The sequence below is a fragment of the Chelonoidis abingdonii genome, chromosome 2 (genome assembly GCF_003597395.2).
Source record: "Chelonoidis abingdonii isolate Lonesome George chromosome 2, CheloAbing_2.0, whole genome shotgun sequence".
NCBI lineage: Eukaryota > Metazoa > Chordata > Testudines > Testudinidae > Chelonoidis > Chelonoidis abingdonii.
In genome coordinates, this window is record NC_133770.1 from 87575258 (window position 1) to 87600090 (window position 24833).

General features: G+C 43.5%; 1 protein-coding gene across 3 annotated transcripts in view; it reads right to left on the bottom strand.

Moving 5' to 3' along the window:
* The window catches only part of MYRIP (myosin VIIA and Rab interacting protein), a 377671-nt gene that overhangs the window by 53267 nt on the left and 299571 nt on the right, over positions 1-24833 (bottom strand). For all 3 annotated transcript variants that reach the window (XM_075062536.1, XM_075062534.1, XM_075062535.1), the window contains exon 8: positions 17753-17902. In XM_075062536.1, the coding sequence (XP_074918637.1) occupies positions 17753-17902 (150 nt within the window). The remainder of the gene's footprint in view (positions 1-17752; positions 17903-24833) is intronic.

The following is a 24833-nucleotide window of genomic DNA, read 5'->3' on the forward strand; positions in this document are numbered from 1 at the left end:
ATGCCAGAGGAATTAATTGTGAATCATTCAGTACTCTTGGCTTAGTTCTATGATATCACAAGAGAATAGTAAAAAGGCAATGAATCAAGCAAGAGGGATCTGGGAAAATGCCAGAATATTGTCCTAGATTTGAACCTTCCATAACATTGTAATGGCCTTGTAATATTGTTAACATCGCCAATGCGGAGCCACAAGTTCTAGCACGATACACTGGAGTATTTCGTTTCAGCTCACTGGCACATATTAATTAATAGATCCCAACTGAGAACACTGTACAAAATAATTGTGAGTTGCATTGGATGGTAGTTACTTATATAACAAAAATCTTCAACATGTGAAAATAAATGTGTCATTGCACTAAATACCTGTATATAGAGTACAAGTAAGGTTATCTCACGCTGAATTTTAAAAAGCTGCGCTATTCTATTTTTTTTTTTTTTTTTAAAGTAAACTATTCTGATGTGGAACCAATCTGTGTGAGTTCAGTGAACATTAGCTTAAATGGTAATAGTTGCAACTGGAAAAACACATGTACCCATGGCAGTTACTCTAACTGAAATAAATTAGAGAAAAAAACTTTTTTCTGTACTTTTGAGTGTGTTTACTTTGTACATTTGAAAGTACAGTCAGCAGCACTGTCTCGCCTGAAGTCAGCCAGTCATTTACTCTCTGGCTGAAAAGACCTTTATAGACAACAGGAGAACAAGGTTTTCTACCAGAAAGAGGAATTATTTCATATTAATCACTTTAACCATTAACAAAAAACAACATTACACCTTTGGATTCCAGTCATTTTCAAAAGACATACTGTATCTATCTTTAAGCCATTTTAGACCTTGGACCAGATCTTGACCTGGTTTAAACCATCCGAGGATCTAGCCCCTTGACTTATTTTAAACATTCCACTATTAAAACATGGTACCAACAGTTACACTAATTTCTTTTGGTGTAGAGTTTTGCTTTATACTTGGATTTTGTCCTACTCTTCAAAATTCCATCAGCTAAAATTAGTATAGTTATTTTAATTTCTCTGCATTTTGGTAGGAAATCAGGAGACATGGGGGCCACAACAAGCTCTGCCACTAATTTGTATGAACTTAAGCAAGTTTTAACTCCCCTTCTCCACCCTCCGTATGAGAGAATGCTAAAACCATATTATAATGTTCAGTCACTAGGTGGTGCAGTGTGGAATATGCCTTATCTGAGCTGATAACAGCCATACCTGGCAGTGCATTAAAGTATCATAGTTTTTCTCCATGAGGGAAGCTCTGTAGATACCAAATCTGGTACAGAAATCTGATCTGCTAGTAGTGCCCCTGCAATCTACCACGTACAAGGGGTACATGACACCCTTTGTGGTTCAATTTGCTCAACTATAAAATGGGGACTAGTTCCCACCCTTAGAATTAATTAGGCTCAGCAACTGTTTGTAACGTGCTTTGAGACCTTTGGATGAAAGGTGCTCTGTACTGTAAATGCCAAGTTGTTGTTTCTTTAGTGCTGACAGCAGGCTTGGCACCACTCAAGACAAAGTGATGATGCCAGTCCCTGCTCAGGAGCACTTATCGAAAAGGCTTCTAGAAGGCAAAAGACTCTAGGAAATCCAGAAGAGGGGATAATGTGTATTATCTATAGCTAATACATATTTACAATTGTTATTAAGAATTCACAAGAAGTAGTGAATTTTCAGGTAGTATCTGAATGAGGGTGTGACATTCTATACCTTGGGGGAGTGCTCTGTAACCCCCATATTCCTCATTTACATATAGTTGTGATATTGCATGTAAACAAAGAAACTAAGCTGGGGAAAGGCAAGGACTCAGTCCAGGCTGAGACAGGGGTTTAGCGTGTGAAGAGAAATAACTGGCTCTGAGCTACAGAAAGTCTGCAACCTGCCTATAACAACATTAGGGTGAGAAATTACTGTTTGCAACCTGTTTCTTTAGTGTATTAAGCTTAGTTTGTGTGTTTTGTTTAATTTGCACAGTAATCTGCTTTGTTCTGGTTGCTATCTCTTATAATCACTTAAAATTTACCTTTTGTAGTTAATAAACTTATTTTTTGTTTATTTCAAAACCCAGTTTGTGCAATTCATATCGTGGTGGTGATGGGGAGCTATGCATATCTCGCTCCACATTGAGCAAGGGGACAATTTTTATGAGCTTGCGCTGTACAGATCTCTCTATACAGCACAACACAATATTATTTTGGGTTTACACCCCAAAGGAGATGTGCATATGAGTGCTGGGTAAATCCCTGAGCTGAATCCTCCCGCACAGAGCTGATTTCAGTCTGTGTCTGCAGCTGGGTGTGGCCTTACCTATGTGTGCGCTAGAGAAGGCTTGAGGGCCTGGTACAGCAAGGACAGGGTAAGGAAGCCCAGGCTGGTGTTATGGGCTGACTCAGTGGGACTCCAATATATCAGGTGGCATCCCAGACAGGGTGTAAGTGTGTGTCCAGCCCATCACAACCATCATAGAGGGGTGGGTGGTATTTGTGCAAACTGGGACTAGAGGGTCATTTCATTCATAAGGGACAGCATGGAAAAGGCGTTATTAAAAAAAATATTAAATCTAAGTATGTATGTAATTTTCTTTGTGCGAGTTTATCTTTGCGGTTGTACTATTATTTTTTATTGGATAATCTCCATCACACCAAATGCTATGAATTCCTGACAGATAAAAACAGATAACACAGGAATGATAAACATCAATAACAGCAGAAGTTTAGGCCATGTCTACACTTACAGGTCAATTGGTACTGCTGTGATCGACGTAGCAAAGAAGACCCGCTAGATTGATGGCAGAGTGCTCTCTCGTCGACTCCAGTACTCCAGCTCCCCAAGAAGAGTAAGGTGAATCAGTGTGAGAGCGTCTCCCGGTGACACAGCGTGGCATAGACACTGTGGTAAGTCTACCTAAGCTACATAGACTTCAGTTATGTTATTCATGTAACTGAAGTACTGTAACTTAGGTAGACTTACCATGGTAGTGTAGACCAGGCCTTAAGAGATAAGCCAGGCATCATCAATTAATCTGCTTTAATGTTAAATTGGCCTTGTAGCAAGAAAAGAACTATCTAAGCTTTCATTTTATTCAATCAAAAGATGTCAACACTGTATTTTGTGTAATATTATGTTATTTCACTAAGTTCACTTATTGCTAGATCATAAATCTAAACACAAATATTGAGAATAAAATCATAGAAGCTGCTGTATAATCTTCAGCAATTTAAGCTCCTCTATTAATCCCCAAATAATAAATAATAAAATTAATAATAATAATAATAATAATAATAATAATAATAATAATATCTGAGCAGCTGCAGCCCGGGTGGAAGGGAAGCACCAAAAATATTGATTAAACTAAAGGGTCCAGTTTGTATGGTTTATTTACAATAAGGCATGAATGTCTTTAGGCAGCAGCTGGTAACTGTGAATGACCATATATGAAGGTAGGTAAAATACCGTCACATTGCTTAATGAACTACTGGAAGGTACTCAGATACTATAGTGATGAGAGTTGTAAAAGAACCTATACAGAACAGAACTCAAAACATTCTGTGCTGGTCCCTGTTCTTTATTCACTTAAGATATATGTCCTTCTAGCTAGGTTTTTATACAAAACACATCACGGTAGTATCTTGAATGCCTTGTCACTTAGGTAATGAGACCTTGTCTAATCGATAATGGGTTTACCAGGGCAGCTATACCAGTACAGATATACCAGCAAATCCTCCTAGTAAAGACACCACTTATAGTGGTGAAAGAGTGCTTTTCCCAGTATAATTTACACCAGTTTGCTGAACAAAATAAGTCATAGCAGCAAAAATATCAAACCCGTAATCAACATGGCTATATTGGCAAAACTACGTGTGTTGTCATTTGGAGACAGGCTAATAAACTAACTAGTTGTATCTCTCCTGTATAACCTTCACTGATTAAACAAACAAACAAATAGTTTTGTTCTCTATCAAGACAGATGATTTACGATGGTCGGCATAATACATGAGGCAGTTCTTGGAGATGGCCTCCAGCTCATCAAAGCAAAATTATATTTTTAAGGCTCTCCTTGAACATTAATTAATTGATAACATATACTTCTCTTCTGGAATTTCAAATACAAATATCAATTAGCAGTAACTAGAGGCTTCCAATCTGCAAGGAACTATGTGCTGCATTTTTCAGATTAAATCATGTTAGTGGACTTTAGCGACAAAGTGAAGCCACTATATACAGCCATTTATTTTTCACTTGTTTATTTGGAATATGTAGAGTTCAGATCAAGGCATCTCCTTTCAAGGCATCTTGGAACCTGATTAAGATAAATCCAACTGGGAATAAATACAAAACTGCAAGACTGTTCTAAAAAAATTATTATCCTGTCATTTTTCACTGCCCCTGGATTTTCCCCAAATTACTTGCTCCTGTATTTGCATTTGAGCACAGAAGTGAATTAATTGGCTAAAAAACCTTAAGGCAACAGCAGTTCTACAAATGTCCAGATGCAATGCAAAAAGTTCTTGCAGGACATCATTGCCTTGAAAAATGGTGGATCCTATCAGAACCCACAATCAGTTACAGGCATGCCCATATTCATGGCACAGATAATTAAATCCAGCCTGCCCCCCACCCCCCAAAAAACTCCTCTTCTGCACAGAGGGGGAAATTCACTCCTCGGCAGACACCCAGCACAAGGCCTTCTCACCATCTAACTCCCCCAAATAGGGCTAACATGGACTTCAGAGGTGCATAGGCCTTTTGCTGCCCCTCCTTCACCCACAAAGAGGCAGGCCCCGAAGGAAGGCCCCACACTGCTTACTTTCGGCTCTTTTCCTTATTTTATGGTGTTGCTGCTTCTTACGGCTTCCCTGGACTCCTTGCTTCCCAAGCAGCCGCTGCCGGGAATCCTCAGCTGCCTGTTGCTGCTGCCACTTTAGAGTAGCCCAAGACAGCTGCTCATGAGCAGGAGTGCAAGGGGACCACAACCCCCGTAGGAGCCTCATTATGAGGCAGCTGCTGTTGGTGTCCCCATCAAGCTCCCATAAAGGGCAAGAGGAAGAAGGCATCCTGGGTGCTGCAGGAGCTCCAAGGCACATCAGCCCCGAGGAGGGGAGAAGCAGCTCTGGTAGAGTGGTCTGAGGAAGCTGCTTGTGCTGCCTCCAGGAAGAGGAAACGACTGGTGCTATGCAACCACAACTGCTGTTCCCCAGGAAACCCCCACCAAGAGCATGATGGAGAAAGGTGCCTCAGCCCAGCCTATTGTCAGGCTGCCTTTGTCTCTTCTCCGCGCTCCTTACGTAGGCTCCTTGGGCTTGGCATCAGTATCTGCCTGAGGTTGCTCTGCTGGAGCTACTCCTTCCCTTCCTCCTTTTGATGATGCCATGTGATGTCCCAAAGGGCTCAAGGACAGAAGAAAGCCATGCAGAGCTCAGAAAAGAACAAGTCCATCCACATAGGTGTGTGCAAGGAGTGTGCCCAGGCACAACCTAATGCCCTGAGCAGTACCAGCGAGTTTACAATGGCGCCACAGGCACCCTGGCGCCAGGCCCAGGCTCAACAGGGGCCCGTCAGCTGGCCAGGTGCTGCACTTCACTTGCACTGCCAGCCGAGGGGCCACAGCAGGCTGGCTCCACTCCTCTCCAGCCCCGCCCCCGTGCTCTGCTCAGCTGTCCGTCCAGCCCCGGTATCTTCGCCCCATCCCCTCTACCCACTTGGTCCTCTTGGGAGTCACATCCCTAAGGGGTCTGCCTGCCCTGCTCCCCAGCGAGGCTCTGGCTTGTCTTGCTCAGCCTGCCACCTCCCGGGGCTGAGCCGCCTGGGACCAGTGCAGGGGACAGGTAATTCTCGGTCAGCATGGGGGGTGGGCGGGCGCTCATCTGGGCCCCAGGCAAGGAGATTCTGAGGGAGCCCGGCCCAGGTAGACCCCTCTGCTCCCATTCTGATCCCCCACTGACCCCAGCTGTGACGCTGGCTCAGCCCAGGCAAGGCAAATAGCCCCCGCCCAGCAGGCCAGTGAGTGTGGCTGGGGGGGGGCAGGCAGGGTGGGGGGAGTGGGTCTCTGGGCATGGCACTGGGCAGTGGGGGTCTGTCCTGGGCCCCAGGGGAATGAAAATAGTCCAGGTCCCCCTCCTGCAGCGTTCTTTGCTTCCCTACAGAAAGTGAAGGAGAAACAGGGGTATGTGATTGGGAATGTTCATGGCATAGTTCAGAGGCATTGTCCCCTCAAATAGAAGCGAGGGGTGGGGGCCACATGGGGTGCAAGGTCACATGCCACTCTCTCCCCATTTCTGTGAATGCAGAGTTGCTGCGCAGCCCTGCTGAAAAAAAGGAGGTGCTGCTCAGCTCCCTGGACTTTGCAGTTGGACACCACCTTCTGGGTCCTGGTGCTGGTTGAGCTCCCTTCTGTGTGCTGGGAGCCATCCTCCATCTTGTACAACAGTGAGTTGTGGGGCGGGGCAGGGCAGGGGGAAAGAGGCAGTGGGGAAAGAAGGGGGTGGGATGGGAAGGAGATGGAGCAGTGGGAAAGAGGCATGAGGTGGGGAAGAGGATAGGGGAAGCAGGGGCAGGGGGAAAGACGCAGTTTGGGAAGGAAGGGGTGGGATGTGGAGGAGATGGAGTGGTGGGAACGGGGCATGGGATGGGGAAGAGAAGGGGATAGGGGAAGTGGGGGCTCAGTATGCAGATCCCCTTGGCAGCAGCTGGGGCTCCCCTGTTAAGCAGGCCAATCAAACCCTCACTCTGACAAGTCCCACCTCCCCTGCATCTGTACCACCCCGATGAGCCCCCCCAACACCCTCCCCACTAAGTCCCAACCACCTACACCTAGACCCCACTCAAATGAACCCCACATCCCCTGCACCCAGACCTCCACCGAGTTCCAACCACTTTCACTTGGTCTCCCCTGCAGACTCCCATTGCCCCTGCACCTGGAATCTCCCCGTACATCCAGATCCCCCACTCAGCTGCCTGCACCCAGACTTTCCCACACAAAACCCTCTTACCCCCACCTGCCCGGGCCCACCCAGCCAATCGCTGCCTCCCCAGCACTACATGTAACTTTTGTTGACTTACATCAGGCATAGTGCTCTTCCACTGCTGCGCTCCAGCTTGGCCGGTGCTCTCTGCGCCTGCCCCATAAGTGCCATCACATCATTGGTCAAGGGGATGTCCAGGGGGTGGGATTTCATAGGGATTCTGATCTGAGCGGCGGCGTGGTAAGGGGGTTGGGTCGGGGGGGTTGGATATGGGCCAGATTGTCTCGGGGGCAGTCAGGGGATGGGGAACAGGGGTGTTGGATAGGGTGTGGGAGTCCCAGGGGGCCTGTCAGGGGCAGGGGTGTGGCTAGGGGTCAGAGCAGTCAGGGGACAGGGAGCAGGGGGGTTTGGATGGGTCGGAAGTTCTGAGGGGGGGGCTCTCGGAGAGGAGTCAAAGCAGGCATGGAGCAGGGGGAGTTGGATGGGTTAGGAGTTCTGGGTGTCCTGTCAGGGGGTGGGGAGAGGTTGGATAGGTGTGGGAGTCCCGGGGGTCTGTCTGGGGGCGAGGGTGTGGATAAGGGTCGGGGTAGTCAGGAGACAGGTAGGGGGTAGAGTCTTAGGGAGGCAGTTACAGTGTGGGGGTGGGGGCTCAGGAGGGGGCAGTCAGGGTACAAAGAGCGGGGTGGTGGTGGATGGTTTGGGGGTCCCAGGGGCCTGTCAGGGTCGCAGGTGTGGATAGGTGGGGGGGTGGTCAGGGGACAAGGAGTGGGGGGGTTGGATGGGTCAGGAGTTCTGCGGGTCCTGGCAGGAGACAGGGAGTGGTTTTATAGGCATGGGAGTACCGGGGGTCTGGCTGGGGACAGGGCTGTGGATAAGGGTTGGGGCAGTCAGGGGACAGGTAGGAGGTAGAGTCCAGTCTGGGGACAAGGAACAGGGAGGCTTAGATAGGGGGTGGGGTCCCAGGAGGGGGTACTCAGGGGATAAGGANGCGGGGCAGGGCTAGGGTGGGGCTCCCTGGGTGCACACCCTAATGAAATGTGCTGCACACGCCTATGTCCATCCATCATGACCTAACAGCGCTGCCGAACCAGCACTCCATGCTCCTTCATGCAAAGCTCCATTTACTCCTGGATCGGGAGAGGTTTGAATTCAATGGAGCTGACTGCATTCTAAAAAGCCCTTGTGAAACTATTTCACATTGCTAATGTCAGTTTTAGATTGGGGTTAGAAGCTAGGTAATAAGATTGTGTTTTATTAAGATAACCAGGGGGATAATTGAAATTGGTAACAGTTAAAATCACTGGTGCAAGCACTAGAAACCCAGACAGCTATAGATGAAAAGGAGTCAGCACTCATGTCAAGTGCAGGAAGAAAGGGGAAGAAAAGCTTGTCCTGAGATGAGAAGAAAACAGACTACATTTGGCCGAGAAATACTTCAGCTAAATGGCTTTCTCAGCATTCAGAACACAGAAGCAGGCATTTAGCTAGAACATGTGTCAACAGGTTCAATTTCTGTAATATGATGTACATTTATGATTAGTTCTAAGGCATGGATGATTTGGGATCTGCTTTTGGTTCCTCCACAATTAATGGTGAGGGCAACTTGAGAGTTATGCATTTAGTGGCAAATCAACAGATGCCATTGGTCATAGAAGAACCAACGTATTATGGGATGGGATTTAAGGAGCTCAGGTAAGGGCTGGAGCCTAGGTGTGCTTCCTTATGCAGAAAGGTGGTTGGGGCTGAGCATGACATATCTGCAACTATGTGGATCCACTGGCAATGTGCCCCACCTAAGGGAGATGTAACCCAAGAAGAGGCTACTGAAGCTTTTAGTCTGCAATAGCAGCTATAAAGTGGCTTTACAATCTAGGAAAAAGATTCATTCTCCTTAGTCCTGCAGCATCCACTGTGACAAGTATTGTTACTTGAGTTTGGTACATACATTACGGCACTATATTAAAGTGGCCTAAGGAACCTTTAGTGCACACCAGCAGGGTCTACACAGATCAATTAATGAGCAACATCACACTCCAGTAATGCACATTACCCAACCTGCAGACAATCCATAAGTCCCATTTTGAAGGAATGGCTTGGACACCTAGGAACTTAGGGCCAATTTTTTAAAGGTATTAGGCACCCACGGGAATCAGGTGTATAGGGGCTTTTGAAAATCTCAGTAGCCACCTATCTGTATTTTTAAGCAGCTAAATATCTTTAAAAATCTGTCCTTCATCCCACTGATTTTCAGTAAGATTTAGGGTCCTATGTCAATTTTTGAAAATGGGATTTACGTGCTTTTAAAAAATTTATCAACTGTACAAAGTTCGATTTTAGTGGCAAAAGCCGGTTCTGTGTCTGTACAGTAGCTAGTACAATTGGGTCCTGGTCCATGACTAGTACACCTAGATACTTCAGTAATACAAATAAAAACAGTAATAATAAACGTAGGTATTAAAGGCAGAGAGTGTCTGCTTGATCTGTAGCAAGATTAGCCATGTACCATAGCAATGGGCTCTTTGCAGCTGGCCAAGCTGAATTGCGGTTGGTGCACCTACCACGCCAAGCAACACACAGAAATAAGAATGGCCATACTGGGTCAAAGTAAAGGTCCTAGCCCAGTATCCAGTCTTCAGAAAGTCGCCAATGCCAGGTGCCCCAGAAGGAATGAACAGACAGGTTATCATCAAGTGATCCATCCCTTGTCATCCATTCCCAGATTCTGGCAAACAGGGTAGGGACACCATCCCTGCCCACCCATCCTGGCTAAAAGCCATTGATGGACTTATCCTCCATGAATTTATCTAGTTCTTTTTTGAGCCCTGTTATATTCTTGGCCTTCACAACATCCTCTGGCAAGAAGTTCCACAGGTTGACTGCTTTGTGTGAAAAAATACTTCTTTTTATTTGTTTTAAACCTGCTGCCTATTAATTTCATTTGGTGTCCCCTAGTTCTTGTGTTATGAGAAGGAATAAATAATACTTCCATATTTACTTTCTCCACACCAGTCATGATTTTATAGACCTCTATCATATCCCCCTTTACCTGTCTCTTTTTCAGGCTGAAAAGTCCCAATCTTATTAATCTCTACCATGGATTTATATAGAGGTAATATGATATTTTCTGTCTTCTTATCTATCCCTTTCTTAATGATTCCCAACATTCTGTTCGCTTTTTTGACTGGTGCTGCACATTGAGAGAATGTTTTCAGAGAACTATCCACAGTGACTCCCAGATCTCTTTCTTGAGTGGTAACAGCTAATTTAGACCTCATCATTTTATATGAATAGTTGAGATTATGTTTTCCAATGTGCATTACTTTGCATTTATTAACATTGAATTTCCTCTGCCATTTTGTTGCCCAGTCATCCAGTTTTGAGAGATCCTTTTGTAGCTCTTCGCAATCTGCCTGGGACTTAACTATCGTGGTTCATTTTTTCCCCTTTTTTTAACTAAAAGTTCTGTTTCTCCAAATGGATCAATAACTATCAGTTTTACATTTTTTTAAACCAACTTTAAAGATTCCTAGCCAAAATGGAGTAATGTTTAAAAAGTACATCAACCTTCATTCAGTGCAATAAATAAATGCATCAGCAGGTGGCACTGTAACCAAACATGTTATTCAGTTACGTGACCTGCATATACTTTTTTCTTCTTCGGTTATCTCAAGGTACAAATCACTGTAGAAACTTAGTACAATATGTCATAGACTGGAAACAAAGGTTATAGTATTGACAGAAATTTTCAGACACTTTGCTGTGATGAGTCTACTCTCTTCCTGTAAAATCCTATCTAGTGGCATTCTGCTGTAAGAATATTGTTAGAAAAAGAAGGCACTTACATCCTCACTCCAATTGTGTCTCTTGACATAGTTCCTAATGAATAATTACAGCTGCCTTTTGATGGACAGAACTGACCGTATTGGAATGGCACCGCTTTTTCTATAAACAGACAGGTTCATTGGGAGCTTCCAACATAAGAAGACAGTGTGGTTCTTAACTGATTGGAGGAGCACTGGTAACACTGTCCGCACACCAATGCCTCCTATCACGTAATAAATACCAGTGTACACTTTATAAAGCTCACTGCTATAACACTATTGGAGAGTGAATGTTAGTGAACCCTAAATTGTAAATAAACTATATAAAGGACTGTCAGTGTAACATCAATTTTTTAAAATCGCTCTTACAATGTCTGAATGAACGGTTAATGTTCTATGGGCATATTTTGGAATGTATTTACTGGAATCAACAGGAGTATTTTTATTTACCTGAATATTTTCAGGGGAGATAAATTGATATTTTTATCTTTTATTCTCTCCTTCCTGCCTTCACCCCCAAAAAGAAAAGAACGGAAGAATGGGTAGTTTATTCATCATTTGATAACGTCTCTTGTTTCTATCTGGAAGCTAAACTGAGGATTAAAAGAAAATATTCCAAGCACATCTGACTGAATTCTAGGAAGGTAACAGTCATTTTTGTTTTATTTTCTCATCCCTCTTATTTCACTGTACTTCAGCATCTAGATACAAGAGATAAAATCTTCACCCCATACAATCCTTTAACGGAGGGATGAGCATCTTGTAATTACCATTTTTAATTTTTTTTTTCAAAAGTAAGTAATTTGCTGTATGTTCTGTATGGGCTTCAGTGAGGAGGAGGTGCTGCTGCTGACTTTCATAAGGAGGAAACTGACAGGAGCTAACACATTCAAATCCAGGTGATTGGCACCTAGGTAATTGGGAGAATGTCCATGCAACACATTCTGTAGAATACATTTCAATTATTCTAAACAATAGATACCAAATTATGCCTAAAAATCTGTTTATATTTTATCTGTATTTTATATTTATAGAATACATTTTACATGTATTTCTATAGCATGGTTTATGATATATAGTAGTTAAAAGATGTGAATCGGTGTTAGTTGGCATGTATTTCCTGCTTTGTAATCCTTTCTTTGCTCCATGCTGCTGTCCTGCTCTGTTATATCTGCTAAACAGGATCCACTTTGTTATATTTTCTTTGAAATGTTTTAATGCTTTGTATAAAGTTTGGAACAAATGCTAAGAGGTGCTGAGCACTTACGGCTTCCACTGATTTCAATGGGTATTTTGTTTGAATAAGAGCCAAGTAAGGACTGCAGGTTTTTGGCTCCTTCTTTTTTTCAAGCAAATCATTTCAACAAGTAAATAACTCTCAGTATATTGTATTCCTCACAGGGAGTCAAACTGAACCCAAACCTGAAAACCAGTTCAGAGAGGGTTTTTGAGTGAACTGGAAACTGAATCCGAACTGAACTCCAAGTCGCAATGAACCTGAACTGGAACTAAACCCCAAAAACCAAAAATCTGTAACTGGTTCAAAAAAGGGGTGTGTGTGTGTGTGTGTATCTTCTGGGTTTCCTGAGGAAGGGAGTCTCTCCACTCCACTCCTAGAGAGAGAGAGAGAGAGAGAGAGAGAGAAAAGGGGAGACTAAACTTCCCAAGAAGCCATTGAAGGAGGTGAGGGAGAGAGGGGTTCTGGGATTGGTAGTTATCCTGTTATGCCCACTTGAGGACTGCCCATAGAAGGGAACTATAACTCCCAGAACACCTCCCTTCCCCCACTTAGGGCTTGGTTCCTGCTCTGCAAGTTCATGTAGAAAGGGCATTTTCTGGACTAAAATTTATTTTGTCACTTCAGAGATCAAAATATGACAGAGAGTACTGGAGGATGTTTTACTAATGCGTACAAATAACTTGTTTTAAAATACTTTTTTGATCAGGAAATATTTATCATTGTATTCTTTTGCCAGAAGTTACAAGTATAATGCAAGCATAAGTGTATATGACATTAATTTGTCGGAAATGTACCTGAACTGGTTCAAACAGGTTCAACGTGATTGAAATGATTATGGAACCATCATTTTAAGTTAGCATCTGAACCAGAACCGAACCAAAGAGTTAAAACATGTTGATGAACCTGAACCACAAGTGACCTGCAATTTTTAATAGTTCGACTACCTGATTTCTCACATAATTAGCTTAACTAGCACATTTCTATTTCCCCTGGATTGCACCAGTAATATGGATTTTAATGAAATACTCCTCTTTCCTATATTCCCAGCTGTTTTAAATACACTAAATTATGAATTATTTCTATTTACATTAGCATTATTTTAGCCAAAAGATAAAGACCACTTATATACCAGTTACAGCACATTGGGATGCGTGCATTCCATCAGTACACCAAATGGTTGTTTGCTTTAAGTTGCAGTGACTTATAGTAATGTAATATATTGAAAGGATACAAATTAACCTGTCCCTTGTTCAAAATTCCTGACATCTTAACATTGTCTAGTGTGCCAAACAGTGCTAATGACAAACAGATGGAGTCATCCATCTCTTTTTATGGGATACAAGGAATACAACATTCAGTCCTATATCAGAAATTTAATGTTGGCATGGGACCTTGAGGAAATTTGGGAAGAAAGAAGGTATTTTATAGCTAGTGCCACAGCATAGTACTTACAATTAAGTAATTAGAATATATTTCAGGAAAGATACTTTTAAAAATACATATATACCTCTACCTCGATATAACACTGTCATCGGGAGCCAAACCTTACTGCATTATAGGTGAAACCGAGTTATATCAAACTTGCTTTGATCCACCAGAGTGTGCAACCCTGCCTCCTCCCCCGAGCACTGCTTTATTATATCCGAATTCGGGTTATATCAGGTCGCATTATATCGAGGTAGAGATGTATATGGCGATCAACACATTTTTCAAAATCAAAGCAGTCAAATATGTCATACAGTCTGTTTCTATTTACTCTGTTGCCCTCGATTTATAACTTGGGCTGTATTCATACACTATTTATATCAGAACTACAAAATGCTGTCTTAACTAAACTAACAATTATTTAGAAACAAGCAATTTTGGACCATTGGTGAGGTCATGCAGACCGCCCAGCAGCATTTTCCAGCAGACACAGATCAGACATGTACAGTGGCTGACATTAAAAGTCAGCATTTCACATCAGTTAGAACACAGTGGTATTTAAGACTATAACAATTTCCCTCTATACTTAGATAGGTGATATCTGTAATGAACTGTGTGGGTAAATGCAGATTTGTAATGCCTTCTCCTGTAGCATGCAATCTGTTTAAACAACTGTATGTGATTTAATTTAATCAGGATGACAGATCTAATGTGTTACCATTTTACATACAAAAGGAATTCATTTTTTGCACCTATGATAATTTGCCAGTTTTGCATTACAAAAAAGATAGTTGTCCTATCTCTCTCCCATATTCTCTGTATCTTTCATTCCCTGTACACAGTCTTGTTCCACTTGATTTAATCTAACCTGCTTTTGCTTGCTTCACCCAGGAATTTGGCTGGTTGTGAAGAAATTCCTAAACAGAAGAAACTCTGCCTACAAAATACTTATTAGGAGATGGGTCTATGTATGCAGCTCTGGCCCTGATAATACTGTCTGGGATGGCTCTGAAAGAGGCGTGAGCTGAAGAGGCTAAAACTGTTTCTATTAGACTGGTCACAGCCTTTTTAGTTTGTGCATATATAATCTCACTATCACTGGTCAGTGTGAAGCTTTCTCTAGTGAGCATGTGCACCTAAATGTCAATTTCTGTAGAACTTATGCTTTCATTTAAGAACAAAAAATTAAGTTTCTAGTATCTAGTTTCTAGTAAATTAAGATAACCTTCTCAAAGGACAACTCGTAAACTAATACAATTCAGTCTTGAGTCTGCAGACAGAATGCAGGTCACCTCTGCTGCTCATATCTTTGCCAAGCGCAGCTCTTATTCAGAACCATGTGGCCACGGATCGCTCTCTGCCTGCTCCACGTAAGGCACTTTGCAGCCACAGGTTCCACAATATTCACTGCGAACTCAGAGCTATGTTTTGCTGATTTGAGGGTAGATTAGAGTTTCAATAGAATCCAGATGGACAGGCTTACTTCTGTTCTATTCAAATTCTTATATGGCATCCATCAAGTCTAAATACCCAATACAAACTGATGACAGTTAAAGATTTGTAGCTGGTTATTATAAAGGTACCAACTTTAACATGACCAGTTTTATCTGTCCAAATTTCTCCGCTGAGTATAGTACAACTGAAAACAAAGAAGAGTTTCACTGAAGTGAAATTACAAAAATAGGGATATGCCCTTGTTTGCTATTTCTATACTGAATCCCAATGTGTATTGATTGCATGTTGAGTTCTCTAAATGTAAAGGGATAGCAGGATTCCGTTTGCTATTAAAAACTTTTAAAATACCTGAAGATTTGAACAGAGCATTCCTTTTGTCCCTGAGGCAAAAGTCTCATTAACTCAGTGGGGAATTTACTTTTTTTTCAGCCCCCAACATGGTGTCACAAACAAACTGTCCAATAGTTGGATATCACGGTGTCTGATACGCTTGTAGAACCATAAGAGGGGTGTGACGGAGGAACAGGGCAGAGGGATACATACATACAGTTTCACAGGGATCCCCTGGGTCAGATATATGCACAACGAGTAACTAAAGGATAGTGTGAGGTCTCAACCAACAGCCCACTAGTCATAATAATCATTGAGAAATGTCTGTACAGATGATAATTATTATGAAGTTATGTGCACATTGTGAAAATTATGTTAAGGCAGTATCCAGAAGGTGGCATGTCTCAGAAGGTTCCTTTCAGGCAGGGGATAACAGACACTTATCTTCCTGTCTGGTCATTGTGTGTCCCAGTATATGCCTATTTGCAGCCTGAGCCACATGCGGTAAAGTGTTTGTGAAATCTACAAGGAAGGAGTATACAGGAAATAACCACTTTATGAATAAGGACAATGGATTGTTCTAATATATCTGGAGTGCAAACAGGCAGCTGGGACCTTTCACTGAGAAGACAGCTGACAGGGTGACTTGTCTTATGAATGGAGGGTCACTGCCAAACGTGGCTGTAAAAAGGTGGAAAGACTTCAGGTGAGCACTGCTCTGTAAGAAAGGTAAGTAGCTAAGTCAGTCAGTCTAGTTCTACAATGCGTGTTATGATTTTTTTCTACAGGTAACCATTTGTTCCCAATTCATCTACTTTCTAGGACTTGAATCGCTATACTTTAAATAAACTTTTACTTGTTTTCACTAATGAGATGTCTGACAGCCCAGGGTACACCTGGGAAGTGTCACGAGGGAGTCTAAAAAGGGAAATGAATCTCTCAACATAAAACATCCAATCCAAAGAAATTACTGATGCTGATTTTCACCCACTTTCCCTTATTGCTGTAACTGAAATCTTACTATTGTAGCCTGTGTAGGTTTTCTTCACTGCCTAGCAGGTGCTAACAATGTTTTGCTGAGAAAATAAGCAAAAGGAGGGGAAAACATTCTGTAATATAACATCAGGCCTACATAGCACTCTGCAGCTGTGTTTAGTTTATTTGTTTAGAGAGCTAGGAAACAAAATAAAAATCAACAATTAGACTTGTGTTAACAGGTCACAAAACAAGAAATAACATTTAACAGACTCAAAATACAGCCAACCAAACTTCAAAAATTATTTTAGAGAAAAAAGTACCAAGAATCAAATCTTGTTTCCACTGAAGCTCACACAAGTCTTGACTTAATGGTGAACATTAAGAATTTGCGTCCTCCTCCCCTCAAAAACCCACATCCCCAATATAGTAGGAGGTCTCCACTGCAAAAAAGAGGCTCAAGGTCTGCAATGAAAAAAATGTAGGCACAAAGTTGTGTCTGTATCTTTTTGCACACCTCAGTGTGTGTAGAGAGAGTCCCGATATTATGGTTTAAATCAGACACCCCTTGTATGGCTGATCCAGAGCACAGTGGAATAACTGGAAAGGATCCTGTTGACTTCAGTGGACAAAGTAGTACTATATACATTGGAAAAGACTAGCTTGAAACGTATTCATTCCTCTCAGCCCAGAGGATACTCTAGAACAGTGGTTCTCAAACTAGGGCTGCTGCTTGTTCAGGGAAAGCCCCTGGCAGGCTGGGTCAGTTTGTTTACCTGCCACATCCGCAGTTTCAGCCTATTGCAGCAACCAGGGGCTGTGGTTCGCCGCTCCAGGCCAATGGGGGCTATGGGAAACAGCGCGAGCCGAGGGATGTGCTGGCTGCCCTTCCCGCAGCCCCCATTGGCCTGGAGCTGCAAACCGTGGCCAGTGGAAGCTGTGATTGGCCGAACCTGCGGATGCGGCAGGTAAACAAACCGGCCCGGCCCACCAGGGGCTTTCCCTGTACAAGCAGCGGACCGGCTTTGAGAACCACTGCTCTAGAACCCAGTCCCTGTTCATCCTGTGAAAGAAAAGTTGGGGCAGCTGTGCTAGAGTGGGGATTTTCAAAATGATCCTCAACATTTACCATCCAGGCACAACAACATCTGTTCCCCCACTGTTTGATTGACGATAATGAAAAATACTCCCTGGGCTGCATTCTGTGGTCTGTCTGCTACAGCGGTGGCAAGTGGATGAAAACTTAACAAAAATAGCCAAGAGAACATTCCTTTTGCTGCGAGGAAAGCTTCACTGACATAAAGCTGGCATATAGTGTGTCGGAAGAGAGAGGTAGTGTGACAGGAATGGCCAAGGGCCCTACGTTTCACCTGATCATCAGACTGTGGTATGCAAATATTTACTCTTTGGGTTTAATGCTCATGCTTTGTATATTTGCATTTAGCATTCTAGTCAGCACGGCCATCTCTGGTATCTCTATTTTCCAATTTCTTGCAGCAGAAAATTTAGATGGTTGAGTTTGGTCACTCACCCATAATGTGTAGGATCCCCTGCGACTGCCTGGAAAAGTCAGCATGCTCTGATCTGAAACAGCAACAGATGCCAGACCGCTGCTTCTGGACTGTGGCCAATCAAAATCAGCCTCCGCCTGCTCAGCTTTACTTTTTTGCTTTCTTATAATCTGTAGGGTTGAAATAGGAGAAAGAAAAAAAAAAGAAGGTTACTGGAAATTACAGCTAGAGCCATATGGCTCAAAATGCACTGGCTGTGTCAAGATGAACAGCGTGGAATAGAAAGTTTGAGTTTCCTTTAGCTTCGGCCCCAGCTAATTCAAGTTTGATTTTCACAACCTGCACTTTTTTCTTCTTATCTGAAGTTAGAGGGTTTGCAAGTGCACAAGAGAGTTACAATAAAGTCATTATCTAATATCTGTAGGAACACCAGAGCTGAATTAAAACAATATGGAAATCTATACTCCACCAATAGTACTTAATGTGATCTATATCTGGAAGCCAAGTATACATTTCCTCAGAATAAGAATGCATAAGTAGATGAATATTGGTATGGAATCATAGAATAAAGGATATGGGCTTAATTTCAAAAGTACATCTAACTCCTATTGACTTTTAATGGGAGTTAGGTGCTTAAGCACCTTTTTCTTAGATTCATAGATTCTCAAGCTGGAATGGACTACTGTGATCATCTAGTCTGATTTCCTGCATAACACAGGCCATTGAACTTCTCTGGATGTATTCCTGTTTGAACAAGAGCATATGTTTTAGAACAACATCCCATCTTGATATAAAAATTGCCACTGATGAAAAACCACTTCAACCTTTGGTAAATTTTTCCAATGGTTAATTACCTTGACTGTTAAAAATGTACACCTTGTTTCCCGGTCTGAATCTGTATAGTTTCAACTTCCAGCAACTGGATTACATTACATCTTTGTCTGCTAGACTGAAGAGCCCATTTTCTAACATTTGTTCCCCATGGAGGTACTTAAAGACTATAATCAAGTCACCCCTTAACCTTCTCTTTGTTAAACGAAACTGGTTGATCTCCTTGAGTCTAAGGGTATGTCTACACTGGCAGAGTTACATCGCTGGCAGCTACATCACCACTTCGAGAGCGCTGAAGGGAAACCGCTATTGTGTGTTCACACTTGTGGCACTTGCAGTGGTATCTGGAGCAGGGTACTCTGGGCAGCTATCCCACAGAGCATCTCTTTCTCTTCTGCCACTAAGAACTGTGAGAAGGTGGAGGTGGTCGCAGGCATCCTGGGTCTTGTCCCAGTGTCCCATGATGCATTCCTTAGCGTCCCAGCAATCCCTGTGTTTCTGTCCACATTTGGCGCCATCTTTCAATGGTTTGTGTACTGCGCTCTCTGCCTCTTCGGTCTGCAAGAATGGATCCCGCACTGTTGACCAATATGCTGCTCACTCTGACTAACACGTCACAAGTGGCAGTGGAGTTATTCCTTAAATTACAAAGGCAAGAGTTCTACATTGATCTCGCCACACATAGTAGCTATGACATGAGATTGCTTGTGACATTCATGGAGGCAGTGATGACAGTGGAACGCTGCTTTTGGGCTCGGGAAACAAGCACTGAATGGTGGGATCACATTGGGATGCATGTCTGGGATGACGAGCAATGGCTGCAGAACTTTTGGATGAGGAAAGCCACATTTATGGGACTGTGTGATGAGCTCACCCCAGCCCTGTGGAGCAAGGACACGAGAATGAGCGCTTCCCTGCCATTGGAGAAGCGTGTGGCAATTGCACTGTGGAAGCTGGCTACTCCAGACTGCTACTGATTGGTCAGTAACCAGTTTGGAGTAGGAAAGTTGACCTTTGGACTCGTGTTGACAGAAGTGGGCAGGGCCATTAATCACTTCCTGCCCTGAAAGACCATGACTCTGGGCAACATACATGACATTGAGGATGGCTCTGCAGAAATGAGCTTCCCTAACTGTGGAGGGGCAATAGATGGCACACACATTCCAATTCTGGCACCAGACCACCTAGCCACAAAGTACATTAATTAGAAGGGATATTTCTCTATGGTTCTCCAAGTCCTTGTGGATCACTGTGGGTGTTTCACGGACATTAATGCAGGCTGGTCCGGAAAGGTGCATGATGCACACATCTTTTGGAACACTGCCCAGTTCAGAAAGCTGCAAGCAGGGACTTTCTTCCTGGACCAGAAAATCATCGTAGGGGAAGTCAAAACGCCCATTGTAATCCTGGGAGACCCTGCCTATCCCTTAATGCTGTGGCTTATGAAGCCGTACACGGGGAACCTTGACAGCAGCAAGAAGTGGTTCAAAAACAGGCTGAACAAGTACAGAATGACTGTTGAGTGCACTTTTGGCCGTTTAAAGGCCCATTGGTGCTGCCTATATGGGAGGTTGGACCTGGCTGATGACAATATTCCTATGCTTATAGCTGCGTGCCGTACGCTCCATAATATTTGTGAAGGGAAGGGTGAAAGCTTCACTCAGGGCTGGACCACTGAGGCTCAGCACCGGACCACTGAGGCTCAGCACCTGGAGGCTGAATTTGAACAGCCACAGACCAGGGCTATTAGAAGGGTGTGGCATGGGGCCATAAGGATCAGAGATGCCTTGAGGCAGCAGTTTGAAGCTGAAAGCCACTAATATTTGTTGCTACGTTCAGGAGTGCAGCGCTTGTAATGCTGGGAGGTGATTGTGACTGGTGCAGACGATGCATTGTGAAGGTTTAAGAAAATTGCCTGTTGCTTTGCAGGGCTCTGTTTGCTTTCAATTAATGGAATAAAGATTGCTTTCAAACCAAAACAATTCTTTTATTAAAAAACAACAACTGGAGGACAGAGACAAACCAAAACATCAGCACTATGGGGATGGGGAAGAGAGGATCCCAGGCACAGGTGGAGTCCCGGGACAGTTAAAGATTTGTGTATGTCCAGGTATCATATGCAACCTTGTCCTTTGAAGTACAGTGCAGCGGGTACTGTACTTCAGCAGGGCTAAACTGCAGACGGACAGGTGTTGAGTGCAGTGGGTACTGGGAGTCCACAGGGCTGCACTGTGATGGGGCAGGAATGGAAAGCAGTGGGTACAGACTGGAGTCAGGAGGTTAAGAGTGTGTCTGGGGGATACACGGGAAAGACTTTTGCGACAGCGGCTGCAGGGGAGAGTGGGTGCGGAGCTGCTCGGTTTGCAGTGCTAGTAGTGCCTAGAACATGTCTGCTTGGCACTCCATAATGTTTAAGAACTGCTCTATGGCTTCGTTCTGGCACGCTGCTTTTGGTCCCTCTTCTCATTGTCCTGCCACTCCTTCAATTCTTGTTTTTTGGCCACAGCGTGCATCATGACATCATGCAGAAAGTCCTCTTTAGTTTTTCGTGGCCACTTTCTAATTCAGTGCAGCCAGTCAGCCGGCGATAACAAAAAGGGAGGCTGGGCTCCCAAAGTCATCTCTGTGAAGCCAAAATGCAACATTTTACAGAAGCAGTATTGTTTGCAACACACAGACCACTGATTCACTGATTTAAAACACAGCCACCATTCACACACCTGCCACTAACTGGCTGACCCCAGGCAAGCACACATGAGCCACAAGACCCCCAAAATGGTGAGTAACCCCAGGGGCAGGGGAAATCAGTGTTCTAGGACTGTACTGTACACTGGACATGTGGCTCTTGGAGAGAGCCAGCACTGGGGATGGGGGGGGGAGTTATAATCATTACTGTCCCCACATTTTCCACGGGCTGTGTTCATTATGGAAAATCTCACTGCTGAGGGTGAGCGGCAGAATGGTGTGGGAAAGTTACCCTTAATGGGACAAGAAACAAAGCAGTTCTGCCAGAGAACCTGCAGCAGCGGATTGCTCAGTATCTCCTTGAGAGTTTCCTGGAGATCTCTGAGACAGATTCCCTTGAAGTGAGAGAGTCAATCAACACACTGTTCCACCACTCAGACTAGGCATGTGGTGGTAAGAGCATCATACAGACACAAATCTGCTTTCTATAACCCTCCTGCCCCCAGCAACTTGCTTCAGCGATTCCCAAAATCAAAGCCACTTATCAGGGGCCTCCTCTCCTGTTTGTGCTTTGCCAAGATCCGACAGCTGTGACTGGCGAGCCTCCTTCATGGTACAGAAGACCTCCTGGCTGCATGCATCTCTGACCTCTGAGTCATCCTCTGCCTCTGGGTCTCCCTCCCACTCCACATTCTCATCCAAGATTTCCTCTTCCTGGCTCAGTCCACTCTCAACTGGCACGCAAGCCACCAAAGCATCCACTCCAGATCTTTGTAGAACTGGCACCTCGAGGGCGCAGCACCGGAGCAGTGGTTTGCCACCTGTGCCTTGTGGTAGGCGTTCTGCAGCTCCTTCACTTTGACTGTGCACTGCACTGTACCAGTTATGGTCCCTTTCTGTCATGCATCGTGAAATTTGTCCATAGGTATCATAATTCCTATGGCTGGAGTGCAGCTAGGACTGGGCAGCTTCCGTTCATCAAATACTGATGAGGTCCAGCAGCTCGGCATCGGTCCAAGTGAGGGATCACCTGGTATGTAGAGCAGGCATGGTCACCTGGAAGGATGCGTTGAGACCACTGCATGAGTCATAAGTAAACAGGAAGGGGACTTTCAAAATTCCCAAGGAATTTAAGAGGTGGGGCTCACGGTTGGTCACCTTACGGCAGAGCGGTGGAGTTCAAATCAATGACCAGAGAGGTGAGAACAGGCATTGTGGGACACCTCCCAGAGGCCAATCACAGCGCTGTAATCAACCAGCGTGTCTACACTGGCACTGCAGCCCTGGCGCAGAAAGCTGTATGCCTCTTGTTGGGGTTTTTTTTATAGCGCTGCAACCGTGCAGTTTCTGTGCACTAAGTGGCTTGGCAGTGTGTACACCTCAGGAGTTGCACACCACAGAAAGCTGCTTTGCTACGCAGAAACTTGCCAGTGTAGACAAGGCCTAACACTGTAAGGCAGAGTTTCAATTCCTTTAATCATTCTCGTGGCACTTCTCTGAACCCTCTCCAACTTTTCAACATATTTCTTGAATTGCAGACACCAGAACTGGACACAGAATTCCAGGAGTGGTTACATCAGTGCCAAATACAGAAAGGAAATAACCTCTCTACTCCTATTTGAGATTCCCCTGTTTATTCACCCAAGGAACGCATTAGCCCTTTTGGGCACAGCATTGGACTGGGAGTTCATGTTCCCATGACCCTCAAATCTTTCAGAGTCACTGCTTTTCAGAATACAGTCCCCTATCCTGTAAGTATAGCCTATGTTCTTTGTTCTATATTTAGCCATATTAAAACACATATGGTTTGCTTGCATCCAGTTTATCAAGCGATCCAGATTGCTCTGTATTGGTGACTTTTCCTCTACATTATTTACCACTCCCCCAGTTTTTGTGTTATCTGAAAATTTTATCAGTGATGATTCTGTTGGGGTATGTTAGGTTTAAGTAAAGACCTAGGAAGCTGCTGGTATGCTGAAATGGCATTAGGGAAGAAAGGCAGAGACAGGCAGTATTTCTTTGTTTAATAAATAAGTTGCCATATTTTTCCCTTCCTTGTTGTTTGTTGAGAATTGATAAGCCTTCCAGCTGCATAAGAAATGTAGCTGTCTAAAAAAATACCCTTTGTGTAAAAGAACTGTTATATCCCCCTCCCTTCTTTCCCAGCTACACAAGAGAGCCCTGGGTCATGGCCCCTTCCTCCCTCCCCTGAGAACTGCTGATTAAGGAAATTTGTAGCAACAAGTTATTGCAACTAAATGCATTTTCAAGGTAAAAATGCCTGTATAACATGTGTAATGTTGTGAACAATAGAGAGGGGTGGATATACTAATTGTATGGGTGTTTCTATTACTTAATAAGCATTTTTCAGGTGTTGTGCCAGATGTAGGTATTTACATACTAACTTAAATAAAAGGAGTGTGCTGTAACTAATCGAGTGCTTACTTGACATTTGGGTTGAGGGGAACAAGTATCGCAATAAAGGATCCCATCTAATCAATCCGCCTCTGGGTCAACCTGCTCCTTCTTCTAACAGATTCTCTGTTTTCTTCCAGGTCATTAATACTAATGTCAACTAGTATGGGGCCAAGAACTGCAGGACCCCACTAGAAATACATCTACTTAATGATGATTCCCCCTTTACAATTACATGTTGAGACCCATCAGTTAGCCAGTTTTTAATCCATTTAATATGTGCCATGTTAATTATATATTGTTCTAGTTCTTTAATCAAAATGTTTTATGGTACCATGCGAAATGCCTTATAGAAGCCTAAGTATATTACATCAACCCTACCACCTTTATCAGCCAAACTTGCAGTCTTATCAAAAAAAGATTTCAAGTTACTTTGAAAGCTTCTATTTTCTATAAACCTACATTGATTGGAATTAATTATTTTATCCTCCTTTAATCAAGGCTTGTGTCAGCTGCTCCATTATCTTGTTTGCGGTTGATATGAGGCTAACAGAACTATAATTACTATAGTTGCGTTTACGATTTTAAAATATTGGCACAACATTAGCTTTCTTTTAGTCTCCTAGAACTTCCCCAATGTTCCGTGAGTTTTGAAAATCAACATTAATACTAAACAAGCTGTTTGGCCACCTCTTTTAAAACTCTTGGTAAATGGTCTGGAGCTGCTGATTTAAAAATGCTCAATTTTAGTAGCTGCTCTTTAACATCTTCCCAAGTGGAATGGAATGGAAAGTGTTTCACCATCATCTGATAAGACCACATCATCTGTTTCCCCACCCCAATACAGAACAGAAATATTCACTGAACACTTTGGTCTGTTCTGCATTATTATTGACAATTCTACCATTTTCATTTAGTCATGGACCAACACCATAGTTGGGATTCCTTTTGTTCCTAACATACTTTAAAAATCCCTTTGTTTTGGTCCTTAACTCTGCTAGCCATTGATTTTCCCTTCTGTTCCTTTGCTTTCCCTATTAATTGTCTGTAATTGCTAGCTTCTGATTTATATTCATTACTGTGAACTTCCTCTTTCGTTCATTTGTTACATATATTTTTATAGCTACCTTCACTTCCCCCCTAAGTGTCTGAAAATGTACCTTTGAAAAT